We start from the raw sequence: 25,437 nt of genomic DNA, 5'->3' as shown, positions 1-25,437 counted from the left end.
CTTCATTTGCATCTTCAACAAAAACAAAAAGATATTCTAACACTAGAGAAGTGAAAACCACTAGGTACCATGGGCTCTCTTGGGTAAGCATCAGTGTCACACAAAGTTTTACAGGAATGGGGAAATATTGCCCAAGAAAAAAATTCTATTTTTAAAAATGAAACAAGTTTAAGGGAAATCAACTATAGAGATACAAGTCTTTCACATTTCTTTGAAATGTGTGATGTCTTCTAATCTGTGATCTTAAACTTCTGTTTCATAAAATCCAAAAAGAAAAAGACAGAAGAAAGTAACACAATAGAGATTATATGAGATCACCACAATTAGAATCATCCTATATAATACTAATTTAAATTTGTCCTCATATTTACCCTCTCTAGTGCTCTTCACTCCCATTTCTGAGCTTCCATCTAGTATTAATTTTCTTTCTGCCTGAAGACTATTCCATTCCGCCCAGCCTTCCCAACTTATCCATTTTTTTATTATTGCTTTTATATTTTCATGTATATATCTTGTTGATATATTTATATATATATATCCAAGATTTTATTATTGGTTTTGTTCATATTGTCAGTGTTTACTTAAATTCCCTCACATATGTGCCTTTTTTTGTCAGTCTGGACTTCCAAGTGGGTAATCTTTCTCCTGCTTGAAGGATACTCTAATATTCCTTTTTTGTATGTCTACTGATAACAAAGTCTCTCAAGTTTTTGATTTTAAAGTTTGCTTTATTTCATCTCCATATTTGCCAGCAATAGGTTTCAATCCTTTGGTTGGGGTCCCCCTGGAGAAAGAAATGGCAACCCACTCCAGTATTCTTGTCTGGAACATCCCATGGACAGAGGAGCCTGGTGGGCTACAGTCCATGGGGTCGCAAAGAGTCGGACACGACTGAGTGACTGAGCATGCATGCAGAAGTCTAGATTGGCAGGTGTTTTTTAGTTTTTGTTTGTTTGTTAACCTCTCTAGTTGCATTTGGCTTAGCTTTCAATTATTTTAAAAAAACTACATTTCTGGTTCTTATAGAAGAAAATTTTAGGCATCATATGTTTTATTATATTTGGGTAAACATAAACTAATTCTCCAAAGTTAGGAGCTGAAGTATATAACCATGGAATCTTCACTCAGGAAAAACCACACTCCTTGCTTACCCTCCCTGGTTCAGAACAATTCAAAATGAGTATCAATATTGGGAAGTTTAAGAGAAGCAAGAAGTGAAAAAACGTAGTCAGGGAAATGGGTTAAATTGTCAAGGGACAGACAATATCTAAAGCAAAACCCTGGATGTTTGCTGTAATTCTCCAGGTTTTAAGAATGGTTCTTTGCAGCATGTATATTATCTATGGTGAAAGAGATCACCAGCCCAGGTGGGATGCATGAGGCAAGTGCTCTGGCCTGGTGCACTGGGAAGACCCAGAGGAATCGGGTGGAGAGGGAGGTGGGAGGGGGGGATCGGGATGGGAAATATGTGTAACTCTATGGCTGATTCATATCAATGTATGACAAAACCCACTGAAAAAATTTTTTAAAAAATGCAAAAAAAAAAAAAAGAATGGTTCTTTGTCTAGTATATATGTATACACATCTGTATAACTGAGTGGTTTTGCTGTACATAAGAAATAAACACTACATTGTACATGAACTATACTTCAATAAAAATTTTTAAAATGGTTCTTTTTCTTTCCTTCTTACCTTCTTAAACACATTTATTCATTGATTTGACCTCTCTTTCAACAAGTATTTTCTGAGCTCTGCTTAGTGCTAAGTACTGTAAATCCTAATAAATAAGGCCTGGATTCAGTCTTCAAAGAGCTTCCAGTAGAGAAGATGACAGGTACATAAATACCAGCAAATGACTGAGGCGTCCTAAGATGACCTAAATCAAATCCCTTATGGTTATACAGTGGAAATGAGAAATAGATTTAAGGGACTAGATCTGAAAGACAGAGTGCCTGATGAACTATGGATGGAGGTTCGTGACATTGTACAGGAGACAGGGATCAAGACCATCCCCAAAAAAAAGAAATGCAAAAAAGCAAAATGGCTGTCTGAGGAGGCCCTACAAATAGCTGTGAAAAGAAGAGAGGCAAAAGGCAAAGGAGAAAAGGAAAGATTATTCAGAGTTCCAAAGAATAGCAAGGAGAGACAAGAAAGCCTTCCTCAGCGATCAATGCAAAGAAATAGAGGAAAACAATAGAATGGGAAAGACTAGAGATCTCTTCAAGAAAATTAGAGATACCAAGGGAACATTTCATGCAAAGATGGGTTCAATAAAGGGCAGAAATGGTATGGACCTAACAGAAGCAGAAGATATTAAGAGGTGGCAAGAATACACAGAAGAACTGTACAAAAAAGATCTTCACGACCCAGATAATCACAATGGTGTGATCACTCACCTAGAGCCAGACATCCTGGAATGTGAAGTCAAGTGGGCCTTAGGAAGCATCACTACAAACAAAGCTAGTGGAGATGATGGAATTTCCCAGTTGAGCTATTTCAAATCCTAAAAGATGATGCTGTGAAAGTGCTGCACTCAATATGTCAGCAAATTTGGAAAACTCAGCAGTGTCCACAGGACTGGAAAAGGTCAGTTTTTATTCCAATCCCAAAGAAAGGCAATCCCAAAGAATGCTCAAACTACCGCACAATTGCACTCATCTCACACGTTAGTAAAGTAATGCTCAAAATTCTCCAAGCCAGGCTTCAGCAATACATGACTGTGAACTTCCAGATGTTCAAGCTGGTTTTAGAAAAGGCAGAGGAACCAGAGATCAAATTGCCAACATCTGCTGGATCATCGAAAAAGCAAGAGAGTTCCAGAAAAGCATCTGCTTTATTGACTATGCCAAAGCCTTTGACTGTGTGGATCACAATAAACTGTGGAAAATTCTGAAAGAGATGGGAATAACAGACCACCTGATGTGCCTCTTGAGAAACCTGTATACAGGTCAGGAAGGAATAATTAGAAGTGGACATGAAACAACAGACTGGTTCCAAATAGGAAAAGGAGTACGTCAAGGCTGTATATTGTCACCCTGCTTATTTAACTCATATACAGAGTACATCATGAGAAATGCTGGGCTGGAAGAAGCACAAGTTGGAATCAAGATTGCCGGGAGAAATATCAATAACCTCATATATGCAGATGACACCACCCTTATGGCAGAAAGTGAAGAATTAAAGAGCCTCTTGATAAAAGTGCAAGAGGAGAGTGAAAAAGTTGACTTAAAGCACAACATTCAGAAAATGAAGATCATCACATCTGGTCCCATCACTTCATTGCAAATAGATGGGGAAACAGTGGCTGACTATTTTTTTGGGCTCCAAAATCACTGCAGATGGTGACTGCAACCATGAAATTAAAAGACACTTACTCCTTGGAAGGAAAGTTATGGCCAACCTAGACAGCATATTAAAAAGCAGAGACATTACTTCTCCAACAAAGGTCCCTCTAATCAAGGCTATGGTTTTTCCAGTAGTCATATATGGGTGTGAGAGTTGGACTATAAAGAAAACTGAGCGCCGAAGAATTGATGCTTTTGAATTCTGGCATTGGAAAAGACTCTTGAGAGTCCCTTGGACTGCAAGGAGATCAAACCAGTCAATCCTAAAGGAAATCAGTCCTGAATATTCATTGGAAGGACTGATGTTGAAGCTGAAACTCCAATACTTTGGCCACCTGATGCGAAGAACTGACTCATTTGAAAAGACCCCGATGCTGGGAAAGATGAGGGCAGGAGGGGAAGGGGACGACAGAGGATGAGATGGTTGGATGGCTTTGCTGACTCAATGGACATGAGTTTGGGTAAACTCCGGGAGTTGGTGATGGACAGGGAGGCCTGGTGTGTTGCAGGGGGTCACAAAGAGTCAGACACAACTGAGCGACTGAACTGAACTGAACTAAAGAGATGCATAGAGAAAAATCTTTTCCAGTCGAGAGGAGTGAAATATTACTCTGGGGATGTCAGGAGGTGGGGGAGGAAAAATAATCAGGAAAACATTTGTTTCTCCAGGAGGCAACATTTGAGCTATACCCTTAAGCAGAGAAGGAATTTGGTCATGCTTAGTTGGTGATAAGTGACAAGTGGCAAATTTTCCTGGGAGGTACTATCCAAGAAATCATAGAGAAGTACTACATTCAGACTGAATTACAGGTGCAAAGGGGTTGCAAGAAATAAGAGTAAATGCCAACTACAGACGCCTTGAATGCCAGGCTAAGGAGTTGTGTCTGATACAGGTGTTTCAACTAAAGCATGCCTTGAGCGTTTCTTCAGGCAGGTGAGGGAACCGCCTCACCATCTATCAGGGACCAGCTCTGTGCCAGGCCCGTTGTCAGGTGCTTTATACACAATCTCATTAAATGTTCTTATCAGACTAGGAGGTAGGAATCGGGACCCTGACGTGGCGAAGGTGCCCCCACCCCTCATCTTCCGTGGCTCCACGTTGTCTTTTCAGGACTGTGTTACGGGCATGAGTTGGGCTGTCAGATTGAACTTTAAGGCAGATTCTTACATACCTCAGAAGTGTGAGTAACTGGTAGAAGGTCCCACAGCTAGTGAGGGTGGAACCGAGGCAGCCGCCAGAAGCCGTCCCTCTGGCTGGACCCCGGGCCAGCTCCGGGAGACCAGCGCACGCCCCGCCCCGTCGCACGGGATTGGCCGCCGGAGCCCGGCCAGGCGAGGGGGCGGGGCCGTAAGCAGGGTCCCGGGACTCGCCGGGGACCCGGAGGCTGCAGGCCGAGTCTGGGCTGCCCTGCTCCCGGGCTGCCCGCGCGAGCGCTCCTTTCCAGCATGTTGTGGCGGGGCGGCCAGGCGCTCCGGCGCTTCTCCACCGGCCGGGTGAGTTCGCCCGGGCGAGCGTCCCGGCCCTCACCCGGGGGCTGCTTTCCAGATCCGGGGCGGGCCGGGCGGCGGGGCTAGGGTGGGCAGCTGTTTACTTTGTAAGACAACGTTTTGTTTTGTTTGTTTGCTTTTTAAACTGGGAGAGTGGAGGTAAAGGTCCTGGGAGGGTCCCGAATGGGCTTGTCGAAAGAGCCATTGTCCTCTAGCAGGACGGGCTGAGGATGTCTGGCTGGGATTGACAGGATGGAAACAGTCACTCGGCCCGGGGCACAGGATCGGCTTCCTTTCCGTTTTCATTTCAACGCTGAGACCCCTGCCTGGTTACGAGATGGAGCGGAGGTCCAGGGCCGAGTCCACCTCTTGGAGGAGAGTGGCGTCAGGTCGACCGGGTCCTCCTCCGCAACCCGACAGGTGTCAGCGCTCCCGATGGGCATGCAGGGCCCATTCACACAATGGCAGTCCCAGCCGGTGACTGCCAGCTTATTATTCCGGAGCTGCAGATGGCAAGCTTTCTACGATTACCAGGCGCTGCAGAAGCAGCCACCCTAGAATACTGGTAAACAATGGTGCAAGATCCAAGCCCTGGCCCGCCCGGCGCCTTGGAATTGCATCAGCTTCTCCAGTGATGAAATGAAGGACACGTTGCATGTGGCGCTGACTTCAGCACTTCAGGGGGTCTGAGGAAAAGATGCATCTATGCATCTAGGCAGAGTCCAAGCTGTTTAGGGAAGAAAACAGATCCATCCCATGTACCTCATCTCTTTTATAGGAAGTGCATGTTTGCTGTGTTATAAAAGAATTGGCATTTTGATTCCTCTTCTCTGCTAGAGTCATATGTGCATTTGTACCTATCCAGATATAAAAAAAAAAAAAAAAAAAAAAACAACTTGGAGCAGAGAGGTCTTGAGTCGCATCCAGAACTGGTCAAATGTTGCATAAATGGGAAAGCTTTGGTCTCCCAGACAGCCACAAGTAATGAGAATTCACTTTATCCCATGCTGCCAGTTCTAGTTATTTTTGTAATAAGAGGAAAGAGACCTGCTGTGGCAAAGACTTTGCTGTTTTTCCTCTGCAGTGCTCTGGACTCCTCCTTAGCTCCCTCTTGCTACGTGGCACACGGGAATCTTGAATGGCATAGAGAGCAAGGGGCTTGTGTTTGCCTGTTTCATTGGCCTCCTCTGTCAACACCTTTGATTGTCTTTTTTGGAGAGCAGACAGGATTCTTGAAGGATGAAAAGATATCAATAGTGGGATTACATAAACTTTCAGTAATAAAAGATGAACATTCCAGGTAGCAAACAGCATAAACAAAAACACCCAAGTGGGGGAGCACCAGGTGTGGTCCGAGGTCAGGTGCCTGAGTCTGTCTCCAGGAATACATGTGGGAGAGCTGTACCATATGGCTAGGGAGAAGGGAAGTTCTTCAGTGGCCAAAAGGAGGACCTGGAATATTAGGTGATGCATTTGAGATGTTTTACTCTATAGAAAATGGAGATTCATCCTTTAGACTGTATTCTATAAGAATTGTTTGAAATCAAACGTGGCTGGTAGGAGTGCAAAATGGTACAGTCACTTTGGACAACTGACCTTTTTTTTTAATAAAGTTACATACACCCATGCCATGACCCAGCAATTGCACTCAGAGGTATTTACCCAAGAGAAATGAAACCTTCTGTTCATAGGAATATCTACTTAAGGATGCTTGTTATTGTGCAGTCACTCAGTCATGTCGGACTCCCTGCGACCCCATGGACTGCAGCACTCCAGGCTTCCCGGTCCTGTCCTGGATGTTTACAGAGGCTTTCTTCACAATTACCAATTTAAATGTCTTTCAACTGGTGTCAAGATAAGCAAACTGTGGTATATCTATCCATATGGTAGACTCTTACTCAGGAAAAAAAAAAGTAATGAACTATCGATAAAAACAATAGGGATGAAGCTCAAATATGTATGCTAAATGTAAGAAGACAAACCCAAAGTGTTTCGTATTTATATGGGTCCCCAGGTGGTTCAGTGGTAAAGAATCCACCTGCCAGTACAGGAAATGTGGGTTCAATCCCTGGATCAGGAAGATCCCCTCAGGCAACCCACTGCAGTATCCTCGCCTGGAAAATCGCGTGGACAGAGGAGCCTAGCAGGCTAGAGTCCGTGTTGCAAAGAGTTGGACACAAATGAGCAAGTGGGCACATTCATGTCACATTCATCTGACACTTTGGAGAGAGTGAAATATAGTGATAGAAAAAAAGGCCAGTGATTATCAGGGGTTGGAGTTAGGGGGAGGGGGTGACTGTAAAGGGACAAGAAGGGAGTTTGACGAGATGATGGAATTGTTCTATATCTTGACTGTGGCAGGAGTTACATGACTGTGTGTCTGTCCAAACTCACAGAATTTTACACTGTAAGTGGTGTTTTATTCTATATACATTGTACCTTCTTCTTTAAAAAAATTTTTTTTTTAATCACACAATGCTTTTGAGTTTGTATTAAACCAGAATGAAGGAAGAAGGAAAAAAAAAAATCTCTCAGAATTTAATAAAATCCAAGGAGAAAATTTACTTAAAACACTTCCTGGCAAAATTAATTCTCTGTCTTAAAGAAATGGACTTACAGTTATTTAATGATCTCAGCTTAATGATATGGCTGGATCTTTTTAAATAGTGCAACTATATCTAGCAATAAAACCCTTGTCAATGAGCTATTATTGTCCAACTCCAGTATCTTGCCTGGCTGACTGCTTCTTAATTTCTCCCAATGGCAGGGGCTATTTAGGCCTTTTATTTATTTGGCAGTCTGTTACTTAGCTCCTCTGCCAGTGTCTGAGACAGCCTGGCTGGTGCTCTGGGTTCAGGACTTGGGGTTACTTTATGATCCATTTCAAGAGGACCCCCTCCCTGCTTCTTGGAACCAAGTGCTGACTTTACATCCTAGATCTAGCAACTAGGTCCTTACCTTGCTTCCTTATTGCATGACCCTCTGCTTTGGTGTCTAGTTTAATTTAGGACCCTCAAATTCAACTTCAAACCACATTAAATTATGTATTATGTACTGAGCACTTGGTCTAAATCCTGAAGAAATAATAATAAATACCATTAGTCTAGGATTTTATATGTACCAGGCAGTTATAAATGCTTTGCATATACTCATTTAGTCTGCATAACATCAGTGAGGTAAGTAATATTAATATGCCCATTTTACAAAGCAGGAAATAGACACAGAGAAGTTAAAAAACTTTTTCAGAGTTTCATAGCCAAAAAGGAAGAAAAAAAAGAAGAGATAAATAGTCCCTGCTTTCAAGGAGTTCATAGACTACTAGGACAAATGATTAAACTTGCCTTTAGGTAAAGAATAATAATGGCACAGAAATACAAATGGGGAGTAAAATATGAAAAGGCATTCAGCCAAATTAAGACAGGGACTCTTCTGGTTGCCTTTAGCATAGGAATCCCAAACAAAAATGCCCACAGAGCCCACACAGGTAAGACGAATGAAGCATTTAGGCTGGACTGAGTAAACCATATTCAGAGTTGAAGGACGGCATCCCCTGGTCAGCTCCAGCTGACCATTGCCACGTGGGAATGTTGATCATGGTTGACAAGCCTCCTGATTTTTAAAGAGAAGTCAGAAATTCTGCCTGCTAATGCAAAACCTCCCAAAAATCTTATCACAGTTCTTTTACAAATGCTCTGTAGGCTAAATATAATCCTCTTCTCAGGTCACTGATTTGCAACCCCTACCATGCAACAGGGGGCTTCTCTGATAGTTCAGTTGTTAAAGAATCCTCCTGCAATGCAGGAGACCCCGATTCAATTCCTGGATCAGGAAGATCCCCTGGAGAAGGGATAGGCTACCCATTCCAGTATTCTTGGGCTTCCCTGGTGGCTCAGCTGGTAAAGAATCTATCTGCAATGTGGGAGACCTGGGTTCTATCTCTGGGTTGGGAAGATCCCCTGGAGAAGGGAAAGTCTACCCAGTCCAGTATTCTGTGAACTGTACAGTCCATGGGGTCGCAAAGAGTTGGACATGACTGAGCAACTTTCACTTCACTTCACTTCACTTCACCACACAATAGTCCTGTACAGATGTGAGAGTTGGATAATGAAGAAGGCTGAGTGCCCAAGAATTGATGATTTTGAACTATGGTGCTTGAGAAGACTCTTGAGAGTCCTTTGGACAGTAAGATTAATTCAGTCAACCCTAAAGGAAATCAACCCTAAATATTCATTGGAAGGACTGTTGCTGAAGCTCTAATACTTTGGCCACTTGATGCCAAGGGCCATCTCTTTGGAAAAAACCCTGGTGCTGGGAAAGATTGAGGGCAGGAGGAGAAGGAGACGACAGAGGAGGTTGGATGGCATCACCAATTCAATGGACATGAGTTTGACCGAACTCCAGGAGATAGTGAAGGAGAGGGAAGCCTGGTGTGCTGCTGTCCTTGGGGTCGCAAAGGGTTGGACACAACTGAGCGACTGAACAACAGCAACCGCACACTGTGCCTCAGTTCAGTTCAGTTCAGTCGCTCAGTCGTGTCCAACTCTTTGCGACCCCATGAATCGTAGTATGCCAGGCCTCCCTGTCCATCACCAACTCCCGGAGTTTACTCAAACTCATGCCCATCGAGTCGGTGTTGCCATCCAGCCATCCCATCCTCTGTTGTCCCCTTCTCTTCCTGCCCCCAATCCCTCCCAGCATCAGGGTCATTTCCAATGAGTCAACTCTTAGCATGAGGTGGCCAAAGTACTGGAGTTTCAGCTTCAGCATCAGTGTGCCTAGAGCATGGCAAATGCCCAAAACATGCCTGCTGAACAGATCTGGCACATTGTCAGGCGCGATTTGGGAAACCATGTGCCAGATAGTCCCTTAAGAGTCAGGTATCTCACTGTCTCAGAGAAATTTATTTTGTTTTATTCTTTCTTGAAAATGGTCCTTTCCCATTATCATTGGAAAAACTGCCAGTTCTCACAATTTCTAACATAGGCAGCTTTGACCTTATTTTACACCCTGCTCAAATGATTTTATTAAGAAGGGCTTTGGATTATCTCAGACTCTTAGCACTGTGCCTTTAAGTTTTCTGTAGAAGACTGTGTTTTTTTTTTTCAACCATTGGAGCATAATGAGTTCTTATTAACTTGCTTCCCAAGAGAGTTCCACCAGGCTGTGGATAGCCGCGGGAATGCAATATGTGATATTAATCGTTAAAGAAGCAAAAGCCCTATACCCTGCAAAAGGCTCTTCTAATGCAGAAGATTATCTCAAGGGAATTCCAGGATAATAGCACTTGTGGATCATTTAGAAATACTGTGGATCATTTTATGCGCCCTTCTTCTTTCTCACCAACGTAACAGATTCTGCGGGTCTCCCCATTGTTATTTTAAGGATTTTATTTTATTTAAGAGTAGATGTCATCCATCGCCTTTAAAAAATGTGAACCCCTGCTCTCTAACCCAGTTTTGCTGACAACACTGTACATTGATACCATACTTCCTTGTTGTAAAGTCAGATTTTTGTGGTACATCCTCTCATGCTTCTGCAAACCCTAATTCCGACTATGACAAACAAACATATCAAGCACTGACAGTATTTTAAAGAATGTCCTCTGGTCACCAGCCTTCACCCTTTAACAAATGATAACTATCTCCCATGTCAGGACCACCGTGGTAATCCATTAGAAAGTCTGATGAAACTGTATCCCATAAGGGACCTGTCAAACTATTGCCAAATTTTTCTTAAAAAAAAAAAAGAAAGAAAAGATGGGAGGAGAAAGACCATCAACACTGGAAAGCAATAGAAGTACATCTGCTGAAGTGAAATAGATCTGAGTTTGAATCCTGCCTTTACTCCTTATTATTATCTGTGGCCAGGTTACTTAACTTCCCTGAACCCTGTTTTCTCATTTGTAAAATGGATCACAGTGAGTCTTAACGGTGTATGATAAGGATTTGATACATTTTTTTAATTAGTGAAAGGGTTTCAATGCAGTGCCTGCCTCAAGGCACACTCCCACAGGAAAAGTTCATTATCATCATTTTTATTTGCCTGAGTATTACTTGTAGTATAATAATAATACTAGCTGACATTTCAGTTCAGTTCAGTTCAGTCGCTCAGTTGTATCCAACTCTTTGCGACCCCATGGACTGCAGCATGCCCTGTCCATCACCAACTCCCAGAGTTTACTCAAACTCCAGTCCATCGAGTTGATGATGCCATCCAACCATCTGATTCCCTGTTGTTCCAGTCTCCTCCTGCCTTCAGTCTTTCCCAGCATCAGGGTCTTCTCCAGGAGTCAGTTCTTCGCATCAGGTGGCCAAAGTATTGGAGTTTCAGCTTCAGCATCAGTCCTTCCAGTGAATATTCAGGACTGATTTCCTTTAGGATGGACTGGTTTGATCTCCTTGCAGTCCAAGGGACTCTCAAGAGTCTTCTCCAACACCACAGCTCAAAAGCATCAGTTCTTTGGCGCTCAGCTTTTTTACAGTCCAACTCTCACATCCATACATGACTACTGGAAAGAACATAGCCTTGATTAGACGGACCTTTGTCTGCAAAGTAACATCTCTGCTATTTAATATGCTGTGTAGGTTGGTCATAGCTTTTCTTTAAAGGAGCAATTGTCTTTTGATTTCATGGCTACAGTCACCATATGCAGTCATTTTGGAGCCGGATAAAATAAAGTCTCTCACTGTTTCCACTATTTCCCCATCTATTTGCCATGAAGTGATGGGACCGGGTGCCATGATCTTCATTTTTTTAATGTTGAGTTTGAAGCCAGCTTTTTCACTCTCCTCTTTCACTTTCATCAAGAGGCATTTTAGTTCCTCTTCAGTTTCTGCCATAAGGGTGGTGTCATCTGCATATCTGAGGTTATTGATATTTCTCCCGGCAATCTTGATTCCAGCTTATGTTTCTTCCAGCCCAGGGTTTCTCATGATGTTCTCTGCATATAAGTTAAACAAGCAGGGTGACAATATACAGCCTTGATGTCCTCCTTTCCCAATTTGGAACCAGTCTGTTGTTCCACGTCCCGTTCTAACTTGCTTCTTGACCTGCATACGGATTTCTCAGGAGGCAAATCAGGTGGTCCCGTATTCCCATCTCTTTCAGAATTTTCCACAGTTTGTTGTGGCCCACACAGTCAAAGGCTTTGGTGTAATCAATAAGGCAGAAGGAGATGTTTTTCTGGAACTCTTTTGCTTTTTCGATGATTCAACAGATGTTGGCAATTTGACCTCTAGTTCCTCTGCCTTTTCTAAATCCAGCTTGAACATCTGGAAGTTCATGGTTCACATACTGTTGAATCCTGGCTTGGAGAATTTTGAGTATTTGGTAGTGTGTGAGGTGAGTACAATTGTGCAGTAATTTGAGCATTCTTTGGCATTGCCTTTCTTTGGGATTGGAATGAAAATTGACCTTTTCCAGTTGCATGGCCACTGCTGAGTTTTCCAAATTTGCTGACATATTGAGTGCAGCACTTTCACAGCATCATCTTTCAGGATTTGAAATAGCTCAACTGTAATTCCATCACCTTCACTAGCTTTGTTTGTAGTGATGCTTCCTAAGGCCCACTTGACTTCACATTCCAGGATGTCTGGCTCTAGGTGAGTGATCACACCATCATGGCTATCTGAGTCATGAAGATCTTTTTTTGTATAGTTCTGTATAGTTCACATTTTTTGAGCATTTACTATTGCCGCACACTGCGCATTGCCACATTACAGGCTTTATCTCAGTAAATCCTTATGACAGTAATAATAATAACTTATAGGATAAGTACTATTATTATTCAGATTTTAATTGATACCCGGCAGCTGGTGTTATAGAAAAACAATGGCACTGACGTGATAACTGGGTTAGAATCTCAGAGCTACCACTTAGTAGTGATTGGACTCCAGGCTGTACGTTAATCTCTCTGCTTTAGTTTCTTCATCTGGGCTAAGTTGCTTCAGTCACTTCCAACTCTTGGTGACTGTAGCCTGCCAGGCTCCTCTGCCCATGGGATTCTCCAGGCAAGAATACTGGAGTGTATTGCCATTCCCTTCTCCACTTCGTCTGTAAAGCAACTTATTAATGCCTATCTTTGAGAATCACTGGGCAATCAAAATGAGATAACATATATTAAATACCTGGCATACCCCAGGGTCTCATTAAAATGTTTGCTATTACTTCCACTGCTTCTTTCTGACCCAGGCTCCCCAGGGCAGACGCACTTTGGAGGGATGGACACACACTCTAAACACCGGAGATTTGTTGATTTGCATATGCGTGTCAGTCAATGGAGAGCTTGTTAAAATACAGCTTCCTGGGCTAATATGGTGCAGAGACAGGATCCAAACTTCCTCATGTGCTTTTGAGTTAATGCCAACTTCCTGAGGGTCTGACTCAGTAGATCAAGGGTGGGACCCAGGAAAGCACATTTTTAACAGTTCCTCCCAGCTGATTCTGCCAACACGGACCGTCAGTCCTCAGATCTTACTTGGAAAAATAAGACTAAAGTAAAACATCCCAGTTCAGTTCTTTAGAATTATACTCACTATAAACACTTAAAATCATAAACTCTGAAATTTTCTTACTGTTAGAAACTTGCTTTTATAGTTTCAGTTTTACCACTAAGCTCAGAAAGTGTTTCAGTGAATGTAGAATTTCCAGAGATACTGACATGGTTTCTTTAAACACTTTCTGGGGGACTGTTGATTTAGGAATTGAACTCCCAATAACGAGATGTCAACCAGGGACACACTACGTTTGAGTCAGCTCATCCTCATGGCCCTTGTATGTTTCACGACTAATATTTAGGAAGCCTTAAAATACTTGGCATTGGTAATGGTGTGAGTTAAAAGCCAAATTTTGTAAGCTAGCAAGCGCATCAGTTCTGTATCAAGCAACAGCATTAATTATAGGATCTGAAAATAGAGTATTTACCGAACATTTTGAGTTTTTGAATGAGAGGAAATGAAATAGTTATGTGTTATCTGTAGGCAAATTGAGCTGTTCTTACAGAGTAAATCTGTCCATTTGTAAGAATCTGTTAGATGTTGAAGCTTTAGGCTCTTTGGGGATAGAAAGTTTGGCTGGCCCTGGAAAGGAATTTTTAAACCCAAACCCTAGTTGATTAATTATGAGCTCACAGGGAAGGTGTGAACCTGCATGCTTTTAAGTGCATGCCTAAAAAGGGATTTATGCCTTTAGTAAAGTGAATTCCCCATATAAGGGATGTCATATGATATTTCTACAGAATCTAAAAAGAAATGATACAAATTAATGTGTTTACAAAACATAAACAGACAATGAACTTATGGTTGCTAGGAGGGAAGAATGAGGGGAAGGCGGGATAGTTAGGGAGTTTGGGATCTACATATACATACTGCTATATTTTAAATGAATAACCAACGAAATCCTACTGTGTAGCACAGGGAACTCTGCTCAATGGGCAGCCTGGATGGGAGGGGTGTTTGGGGGAGAATAGATAGATGTATATGTATGGCTGAGTCCCTTTCAGTCCACCTGAAACTATCACAACTTTGTTAATTGGCTACATTCCAATATAAAATAAAAAGTTTTTTAATTTTTTTAAATTAAAAAAAAATTTAAACCAACACATAAATAAGAAATAAGGGAAAATTAAGTTTCTCATAGTCAGACTTTAACAGTGAGGCTTTGCTAATTTAGAATGACTTTCTGGAACGTTAATGAATCCCATTCAAACTGAAGGAAAAATGTTCTATGTCCAAATCCTGTGGAGCTGAATTCTAACGTGGTGGAATGAAAGATGGAAAGAACTCTGGGGAGCTGGGGTTGGTTCTTTGCCAAAACGGGACTCACATAGGAGGTCATGACTCTGATTACCATCCCTACACGCACAATCCTGCATCCAGCCCACTTCACCTGGTGACTCTCCTCACCATCTTAGCAATCATCACGCCAACGTGTTACCTTAAGCTCTGTGAAAAGGCTTCATCTTGGGAGAATTTACAGAAGGTATAATTGTTTAAAGACAGGCCTTAAAAACTTTAACTCCTTTGGTGCCATTCTTATCTATATGATGTTTGTATTTATTGACAATCAGTGTATTTTTGTGCATCAGTGTAGTGTTCTAAAAAGAAGGTAGACTAACACAACATTGTAAAGCAATTATATTCCAGTTTAGAATATATGTATAGCTGATTCACGTTGTTGTGTAGCAGAAACTAACACAACATTGTAAAACAATTATTCTCCAATTTTTTTTTTAATTAAAAAAAAAAAGAAGTTGGAAGAGATGAGCAGTGCTGGCTCATTTTATTTTTAAGTACATGTGTGGGCTTTGGAGTCTGACAGCCCTGGATTCAAGTCCCACCTCTGCCTTGTTTTGCCAGTATGACCTTGGTGATAAACTAGATTTTTCTAGGTCTTGGTTTCTTCATTCATAAAATGATACAAAATGAGGGATAAGAAAACAGGATAGTTGTGAAGATTAAATTAATGAAATAATGGGCAGACCTCAGTTTCTTCTCTGAAACCTGTGGGGCCAAATGTGTTTGGGGTTCAGAGTTATTCACATTTAATAGAGCTAGTATGGTACATAGAAACTTACGTGTACTTTATAGCAGGGTCTGGGATAGTATCTGTAACTAAGCACACTGATCAATTTTTTCTGCAGCAAAACATACTATATTAAAGACTATAAATAGTATTGTCAGTTCAGTCAAATTTGAAGCCAAATGATTTTGTGTTAATTTATAAGACACCTTCAAAGTCTATAAAAAACATTTTATTAGATCAATCCAGATCTCGAGACCAAATGAGTTTAGATTACTTACCAAGAATTTTGGAATTCTGGACTATGTGAAAAAACATAGAATTGTCTACTATGTGGCAAAACCTTTAAAACATTATTAAAGCTTTTACTTAAACAGTGCTGTATGTCAGACACTGCTTTAAGCCTAATACATATTGTCATCTATGTCAGTCAGAATTGTATGTGTTGGTGTTATTCACATTTTGTAGATGAGAAAAAAAGGCAAGTAAAAGTTACTTACTTGCTTGGGGTCACACAACTAATAAGGGATGGGTGGCACTAGGTTTTGACCCTATATTTTACTAGATGTTAGTTCTTGGCTTTTTTTTTTTGGAGGTGAGAGATGATTCAGCTCTTATTTCTAAATTGTGGGGCATAAAAGTGTTGTTTAATTGAGGTAGACCTTGCTGAGATTTACACTCTTTTTAACTATGAAACTTGGGCTGATTTGTTAACATCTGGCCTCATTTTATCAAGGAGCTGAAATACCTTGTAAAAATATATGCAATCTCAATGATTATAATGAATAATCATGTGAGTGAAAGCATAGGGAAAATGAGGAATACTTAGGTGTGAAATTACTTGCAATATGTAGCATGTAGTCTGAGTTCAGTGTATGTCAATAAATATTTTACTTTGTAGATCTTTAAGCCTTTTGTTGTCCTTACCATCTGGTATTATTGAGAAAAGATTATTTATTATCCATGTATCTTCTATCCATACTATGTTGTTGTTTAGTCACTAAATCATGTCTGACTTTTTTGTGACCCCATGGACTGTAACCTGCCAGGCTCCTCTGTCCATGGGATTTCCCAAGCAAGAATACTAGAGTAGGTTGCCATTTCCTTCTCCAGGGGATCTTCTCCACCCAGGGATCAGACCTGTGTCTCTTGTACTGCAGGTGGATTCTTTACCATGGAGCCACCAGGGAAACCCATCCATGCTAATACTTGTCATTACTGAATTGTTTCACAGGCTTGTTTCAAAAACAAGCTGAAAGTGGCACTTATTGGTCAGAGCCTCTTTGGACAGGAGGTCTATAGTCATCTCTGCAAAGAAGGCCACAGAGTCGTGGGAGTGTTCACAGTTCCAGACAAAGATGGAAAAGCTGACCCACTTGGTGAGTATCTTGGAGCAACTGGATCATGGACTCTGCACTTGGCCTTCTCAGGGCAAGTCTATTTGTATGGTGGATACAGACGCAAACATTCTCCCTTCTCTTGTGGGCCTCAAGACAAAGATGCAGGCCCCTGTTGTACTGAGTTTCTCCACTTAGCAATGTGGTAATCATCAGGTCCATCAGAGGAATTTCCAAGCATATGTTTTTCCTGAGTTACACTTGTGACTTTCCAAAGGTTCTATGAGACATAGAATAATGTCTGATGCAGAGGTGCCAATACGAATGCAAGGAAGCCCACATCCAATAATAGCAATTGATGTGGGCTTACAAAGAACACATTTATCTCAGAACAAATTATAGCGATGGCTGCTTGACTCTTAACACTAGATAAAGAAAATAGCCATCCTCAGAGCAAACCTACAGTGTGATTCTGATTTGCTCACTTTAGTTATGTTGAAAAAAAGGGCAAGAAACAGATATTAGGTTAACCAAAAAGTTGGTTCATTTTTTTGGTAAGATGGTACAGAAAACCCAAATAAGCTTTTTGGTCAACCCAATAGAAACAGTCTACAGGTAGAGAATAAGAACTAGCATCTAGAAATCTTGGCTTGTGACTTGAATCTTTATAAATCACTAATATGATGCAATATATTGGTTGGGAAATAATATCTATGATAACTCTAAATTTTTTTTCTTGAAAAAAGCAGCTCTGGTTTTTATTCTAGTTTCTGTTACTGGGAGAATTGGATAAAGACAGTTAGATGGTACAAACTCCCAATTGTAAGATAAGTAAGGAGTAGGGATATAATATACAACCTGATAAATATAATGAACAGTGCTGTATGTGACATATGAAAGTTGTTAAGAGGGTAAATTCAAAGCATTACCATCATAAAAATTTTTTTCTACCTTATTTTGTATGTATATGAAAGGAAGAATATTTACTAAGCTTACTGTGATAATCATTTTCATGATGCATGTCAGTCAAATCTTTATGCTGTACACCTTAAACTTATACAGTGGGGCTTAAAGCAGCTACTTTGGGCCATGAGATGGCCAGAATCTAAATTGTTCTTCATCATGTTTTATTTGTAGATGTTTCATGAAATTACAGTGTGCAAACTCATAGTAATACAAAATTATGGCCAGAACTTTTTTAATGAAAATAATCTTCTCTTTCATGCTCAGCATTGGCTGCAGAGAAAAATGGGACCCCTGTGTTCAAGTTCCCTAGATGGAGAGTCAAGGGCAAGACCATAAAGGAGGTAGCAGAGGCCTACAGATCCGTGGGTGCTGAGCTCAATGTGCTTCCCTTCTGCACACAATTCATCCCCATGGACGTAATTGACGGCCCAAAGCATGGTTCCATCATTTATCACCCGTCTATCCTTCCCAGACACAGAGGAGCTTCTGCTATCAACTGGTGAGATTTTTCTCTAAATAACCAAGATGGGCCCATTTCTATTGCCTGTAATCTTTCTGTTTTAACCTAGGTGATCAAGGAACTAGGTATGCTTGAATAATTGTGAGGTCCTGATTGCATGAACTCCCTGAGATCTTGAGGTACTGCATTAGCCAGAACAGAATCTTCTATGACCTATTGGCTCCACTGGATGTAACTAGGTATTGAGCAAGCAAAGTCCTGTGTTCAGATGAGTCTGGTTTATGCTGGATTTCTGTTTCTCAGAATTTAGAGGATTTAATATGTGCTTTCATGTGAGCATCCCAATCTCCAAGGGGAAGTGTGAGTACAAAGTGTTTCTCAATTTATTTGGCCATAGAACTTTTTTTGCGTAGAGTATCTCAGGTACATTTCAGGAAATGCTAAATTACTTGAAATTATCTTTCTCATGATCTATCTTCCCTCATTCAAGGGTAAGTTTCTTGAGGGGATAAGGGACTATGGTCTAACGTTTTCACTGCTATAAGGCCCAGGTTCAAGAACACTGCCTGCTACTGCCCAGTATCATAGGTACACTATCGTATGGGTCAAGGAGGGCCTTTCTTACTGTCCCTGCCGTCTCTCTTTCACCTGCATAACCCCCAGCGCTCTCTCAGGGCCAAGTTATCATATAGGCAGAAAATCTACCCTTGGTTTAAATGTGGTGAAAAACATTTAATTTTATTGGGCTAGCCAAAAATGTCATTCAGATTTTTCTATAGCATACTATGGAAAAACCCATATGAACTTTTTGCCCACTCCAATATTTCAAGACTGATTACATGAATTGATTTCCTTTTGGCTCTTGTAAATAGTACTATAGTGAATATCTTTGTATTTAAACATGTATTTTTTTTCTCATTTCACATTGCTTCCATGTGCAGAATCATTGACTCAAAGTATATGGATATTTTCAAGATTCTTGATAACACAGTGCCAATTAGTTCCTCAAGATTTCTGAAATGAGTAGTTGATTGATTGGTTGGTTGATTGAGTTGGTCTTCTTGGCTAGTAGCTCAGAGAGGTAACCATGATTTCAGTGCAGAGTATGGCTGACCTATCGCTTCATACTCTGTCTGTATTAGCCTGCTCTCTGATATGCGTTTATATACGTATTTCCATCTATCTGGTTTATTGTATATATTATAAGGCCTGTGGGTATCCGTGCTAAGTTGCTTCAGTCGTGTCTGATTCTTTGTGAGTCTATGGACTGTAGCCCTCCAGGCTCCTCTGTCCATGAGATTCTCCAGGCAAGAATACTAGAGTGGGTTGCCATGACTCTCTCCAGGGAATCATCCAGGGGCTGAGCCTGAGTCTCTTGTCTCCTGCACTGGCAGGCAGGTTCTTTACCACTAGCACCACCTGGGAAGCCGTAAGGTTTGTAGGGTCCATATTTCCTCTTAGGCTAAATTTATAGAGCAATAATACAAGTAGTTGAATTAATCCACCCTCTTTTCCTATTATTTATTTATAGACAGTCTAATTCCAGCTCTAAGTGATGCCTATACCTGAATTATGCAACCTAAATTAAACATCAGTTCTCCTTTCAACCCTGCACTGACTATCCTCTGTTTTATCTTCCATGATCTTATTCTGCCTAATACAGGGTCAGGTGCAATGTGGGAACTGGACCCTGGTGGGGAAAATTACTTGATGTTGCAATAGAAAGCCGACACCTGGGAGTCAGTGAGAAGTAGTACTGATGGTCTCTGATGCCTTTTCATTACTATGTGTTAATAAGAAAGATTACAGAGATGGGGATGTATAAAATCACAGAGCCATTAAGTTCTACTTTTTATGAATGCTGATATCGCCAGGCCCTGCTGTAATTTTCCCAGTAGCTTCATTCACTGTCTATTTTCCACTATAACCACATTGTACTTTCATGTTACTAATTCACCTTATGATACAGTTAACCAATGTGTTATGTTGCAACTCTTCTTTTCACAGGACTCTAATCATGGGAGATAAGAAAGCTGGGTTTTCTGTTTTCTGGGCTGATGATGGTTTAGACACAGGACCCATCCTACTCCAGAGGTCATGTGATGTGGAGCCCAATGATACAGTAGATGCGCTTTATAATCGATTTCTTTTTCCAGAAGGAATCAAGGCCATGGTCAGTACAATTATGCCATCAAGGGGAATTTAGTAAACCTTTAAAGTTTTGGCAATGTTTCTCTTTTATTGAGAATTTGCTTCTATGAATTTTTACTAAAAATAAAAGTCTGAAAAACAAAATTAGATTTTACTATATTTACTAATAGGATGGTATATTGAGGGAAGAAATCTGAACTTCAGAATATCTTATTCTGTGAAGCTGAATTCTTCTGAGGACAGTGATCGACTGGATAAAGTAGTCATCAAACTTCATTTATTTTACCACCTATTTGGATCTCCATCCTGTTTATAATGTCTAAATGTAAATAAGTAGCAGAATCTGATGGAGAAGGGAATGGCAACCCACTCCAGTGTTCTTGCCTAGAGAATCCCAGGGATGGGGGAGCCTGGTGGGCTGCCATCTATGGGATCGCACAGAGTTAGACACGACTGAAGTGATTTAGCAGCAGCAGCAGCAGAATCTGAAGAAATTTTGCTATGTAATTTGGGCTTCCTTCAAAAACATTTAAAATCAGTCTGTGTAATAAGGCGAAGTTTGATACTGCTTTATTTGTTCAGGTGTGCTCTGAATTAAAAACTCAAAACATGCACATCACAAAGAAGTGATATATTAACCTGTAAAAACATTGAAAGATAATCTCAGTATCATTTAATGTCTTCTAGTGTTTGATATGGTAGAAGTACAGCACAGAGGTGGACAATAAGATGGTATGAAACAGCAGCCATTGATTTAGGAGAGAGGAGAGCAGTATTTTGTTTGTTATCATTTAATGATTAAGGGGGGGGGGGGGCAGGCTTCCCTAGTAGCTCAGATGGTAAGGCATCTGCCTGCAATGCAGGAGCCCGGGTCTGATCCCTGGGTTGGGAAGATTCCCTGGAGAAGGAAATGGCAACCCACTCCAATATTCTTGCCTAGAGATCCCATGGACAGAGGAGCCTGGCTGGGTACAATCCATGGGGTCACAGAGAGTTGGACACGACTGGGTGACTGACACAATGATTAAGAGAGTAGTTCTTGTTCTACCATTTGTTTGTTGTGTAATAGGCAAGTCATTTAGCCTCTTTAGCCTTGGTTTCCTCATCTATAAAATGTGGATACTACTGCCTGACTTACAAGGTTGTTGTTGTGAAAATTAAATGACATTGTGTAAAGCTTCGGGCACACAGTAGGTGCTCAAAATGATCATTATAATCAAAGTAGTATTCTGTGTGTTCAGTAGCATTTGCACAAACCTGGATTATAGCCAGAAATGGGTGGAATGAAAGAGCTAAACTTGAACCTGTCCCAGGTGGCTCCCTCCACATGCTCGTGTAGAGGTTGGAGTACTTAGCAGTGAGTACTTAGAAAACTGAGAACATGAGCTCACATAGTCTCCCCGTGAAGGACAGAGGCTCTCAACTCAAGGTAAAAATAAGTGGTGCACAGAAGGGGACAGGACACATCCCAAAGGCAATCAGACTCATGGACAGACTTGAATTTTTTTTTATTCCAGGCATCCTAAACTATAAAGCCAGGTGAATTCCTTAAACATAACAATGTATTATTTTCTAGAATCATGATGATGAGCAGAAATAACCCGCAATGGCTTATTTTACAATTATCCTCCTAAAATTTCCATTGAAAAAGCAAGAGAAGATTGAAATGTGTGTAAATAAAGGAGTCATGCTTAAAAGTGAAGGCTGGATATTGGCAGTAGATAGACCTGGATACAGACACTTCTCTGACACATACCAGCTATCTCTGTGATCTTGCTGCTGCTGCTGCTAAGTCGCTTCAGTTGTGTCCGACTCTGCGCGACCCCATAGACGGCAGCCCACCAGGCTCCCGTGTCCCTGGGATTCTCCAGGCAAGAACACTGGAGTGGGTTGCCATTTCCTTCTCCAATGCATGAAAGTGAAAAGTGAAAGTGAAGTCGCTCAGTCGTGTCCAACTCTTAGCGACCCCATGGACCGCAGCCTACCAGGCTGCTCCGTCCATGGGATTTTCCAGGCAAGAGTACTGGAGTGGGGTGCCAGTGCCTTCTCTGCTGTGATCTTGAGCTAGTTGCTTTTTCTCAAGCTAGTTGCTTGAGGCTTTTTGCAACCTCATATGTAAAACAAGACTGATAATATCCACCTTGTAGGACTTGTGTGATGTTAGTTAGTTAGTTAGTCACTCAGTTGTGTCCGACTCTTTGTGACTCCATGGATTGTAGCTGACCAGGCTCCTCTGTCCATGGAATTCTCCAGGCAAGAATACTGGAGTAGATTGCCATTTCCTTCTCCTAGGATTAAACCCGGGTCTCCTGCATTGCAGGCAGATTCTTTACTCTCTGGGCCACCAAGGGATATTTTACATAAAGAAGCTAACCCATGTGTGTGTGTTAAGTCTCTCCAGTTGTGTACGATTCTTTGCGACCCTTTGGACTGCAGCCCACCAGACTCCTCTGTCCATGGGATTTGCCGGGCAAATATACTGGAGTGGGTTGCCATTTCCTATTCCAGGGGATCTTCCCTGTGTGGAGATTGAACCTGAGTCTCTTCTGACTCTTGCATTGGCAAGCAGGCAGATTCTTTACCACTAGTGCCACCTGTGAGTCAATTCCTAGGCAGGTTGATAAGAAGTCCGGGGGTCCCCAAGGAGAGAGGTGTCTGGGCTTCTCAAGGAGGAGAGAGGGGTCTGGAATTCTCAAGGAGGAGGAAAGGACTAACTTTTTTTCCCTCTACATTCCTTAGGATTATATAACGTTAATGTGTCCTGCTTGAGGACAGTTTCTGGAAAAAACACTCTGGCTAATCCTGTTATCTTAAAATGTAAATTATGGGAGTGGGTCTAGTAAGGTCTTTACAACCTCCGGACATTCTTTTGATTCACTGTAATAACTAATTAACAAGTATATAACACCATTGCTAGCACTAGCGAGGGGGCGCTCTTTCTGCCCCTTCTGATGCCTATGTCAGAAGCTTTCTCTATCTCTTTTATACTTTAATAAAAGTTTATTACACAAAAGCTCTGAGTAATCAAGCTTCGTCTCTGGCCCCGGATTGAATTCTTCTCCTCCGGAGGCCAAGAATCCCAGCGTCTCTCGTGGTTCAGTAACAACCTTTCATCTTGGGGGCTCATCTGGGATTCTTCAGGACAAGGTAAGGATGCTTGGAGCTCTAATTCTTTGTTCTCCTAGCGAACACATTTTCTGCTGTACTTTACTAACTCTACAGTACGCTTGTGTGAATGAATGACACGTCCTGCGCAAAGCAAGTGAGGAGGAGCCGTGCTCTGCGGTTTTTTGGTAACCTCATATGGCTTATGGCAGACATCTGTTGGGGGTTTATACTGATCTGCCAATGCCAAGAGGCACTCAATGTCTCCTTCAGGGACCGACCAGAAATGGGCAAAGCGTGTGGACTGAACTCTCCTTTCTCGGTCAAACTTTCCGCTTTCTTTGACCATTTCATAACTTCTTGGGAACTAGAACGACTAACCTATCTGTCAGATCATAGACTTTCAAGGGACTTGTGATCTATGCTGTTACTGTGTACTGTTACTTAGGTCCCCAACTTGGATTGGTAGTCAGGAAGCGCCTCGCCTTGCTAGGAGTCCAAAGTTCAGAAGCTAGATGGAGCTCTAGTCCAAGAGCATCTCTGAGGTTAAAGGTTACTCAGATTGGAAGTGCAATGGGTGATGTTGGCTCTTAGTGGACCAGAGGAGGCTCTCCAGTGCTTTTGTCCCAACTCCTTAGATAATCTTTCTGTGGAATCTGTGGGAATGAAATGGAAGGACTGGCCCTAATAACTCGAGGACAAAAGTCAACTTTTCCTCACTGGCCAGCCCTTCACCATCTCTTTTGCTATTGCTTATACTGATGTGGTGAGGCTTGGAAGGAACATCTCGGTTTTAATGTACCGGTCTTATTGTGGTCAGGAATGTACTCAGGGTTGTGCATAGGCATTTAGGTGATGAGTGTTTCTCCTAGCAGTCTTAGCTTGGGAGGCATTCCGGAAGGTTACTGATTGCATCTCGGGTGGCATCAGAGGCAAGCAAGGTTTTAATGGTGAGGAACTGGACATCAGTCTGGGATGCCATCAGGTCTACCCCTGGTGCATCTCTGCCCCGCCTTGGTGATAGAACCAGGAGGGATGAGTACAGCGCCTGTGTCAGTAAGGGACAAAGTCTGACCAAGGAAAGGAAGCTTTGGTGTAAAGTCTGTCTACACCCCCATCTAGAGCAGGGAGGGACTCCTCCAGTAGAAAGATGGCTCTGGTTGCTTCTTTCTCTCTTACAGATGGGGGCTAACAATTCCAGACCCCTATCTCCTCCTTGAGAACCCCAGACCCCTCTCTCCTTGGGGACCCCCGGACTTCTTATCAACCTGTCTAAGAATTGACTCTCTCACCTGGGAAGCCCCAGCTAACACACTGCGTGGTATAATTGTAGATTCAAAGAAATGGTAGTTATTTTATCAAAGTCTGACTCTGGACAGATTTATATATAGTAATTCTGTTAAACAGAAACTTCAGTTAAACAGGCCTTGCCATTGTTGACCACTGGACGCTAACACCAGTAACGTGTTTGGCTTTAGGTGGAAGCTGTCCAACTCATAGCTGATGGTAAAGCTCCTCGTGTTCCCCAGTCAGAAGAAGGAGCAACATATGAAGGTATCCAGAGAAAGGAAAATGCTGAGGTATTTATACATCTCAGAATTCACTGTCCCCCACCTTTGAGCAGTTCTCAGTGTACCATTTCCTCAATGAAAGGATGATCTCCAAGCCACCTGCCCCATCCCTACCCAAGTCTGCCACTGATGGAGAGAAATGTTTCTATTGCCTTTGAGACTTGAGAAGCTCAACCTGTGCTTTGCGCATTCCTAGATCTCTTGGGATCAGTCTGCTGAAGCTTTACATAACTGGATCCGAGGTCATGATAAAGTCCCTGGAGCTTGGGCAGAGATAAATGGACAGGTATGTTCAAGGGGCCCAATGTTTTCTTTCGGCATGTGACCTTTGTAAGAGGCATTACTCATGAGTCTAGGCTTCCCCTGGTTCTTCCTTTGCTTGTGAGGAGAATTTGTGTTGAGTTTAGGTACACATGGCCAGCTAAAAGAGCCTAGGTCCACACGGTCACATGGTCCATTTTTCACTCTGCACTTACGGAGCGTTTGATGTGAGGCAG

At 41.8% G+C, this 25,437-nt stretch overlaps 1 protein-coding gene across 1 annotated transcript in view; it reads left to right on the top strand.

Moving 5' to 3' along the window:
• Window positions 1–4,710: 4,710 nt before the first annotated feature.
• The window catches only part of ALDH1L2 (aldehyde dehydrogenase 1 family member L2), a 55,882-nt gene continuing 35,155 nt past the window's right edge, over window positions 4,711–25,437 (top strand). Inside the window, exons 1-6 of the mRNA XM_065938313.1 lie at window positions 4,711–4,838; window positions 16,585–16,729; window positions 17,918–18,152; window positions 20,121–20,286; window positions 24,848–24,949; window positions 25,137–25,226. Coding sequence (XP_065794385.1) covers window positions 4,791–4,838; window positions 16,585–16,729; window positions 17,918–18,152; window positions 20,121–20,286; window positions 24,848–24,949; window positions 25,137–25,226 — 786 coding nt within the window. The 5' untranslated portion in view covers window positions 4,711–4,790. The remainder of the gene's footprint in view (window positions 4,839–16,584; window positions 16,730–17,917; window positions 18,153–20,120; window positions 20,287–24,847; window positions 24,950–25,136; window positions 25,227–25,437) is intronic.

The sequence above is a fragment of the Muntiacus reevesi genome, chromosome 1 (genome assembly GCF_963930625.1).
Source record: "Muntiacus reevesi chromosome 1, mMunRee1.1, whole genome shotgun sequence".
NCBI lineage: Eukaryota > Metazoa > Chordata > Mammalia > Artiodactyla > Cervidae > Muntiacus > Muntiacus reevesi.
Note: the sequence above shows the minus strand (reverse complement) of the source record. Positions and strands in the feature narration are given on the sequence as shown.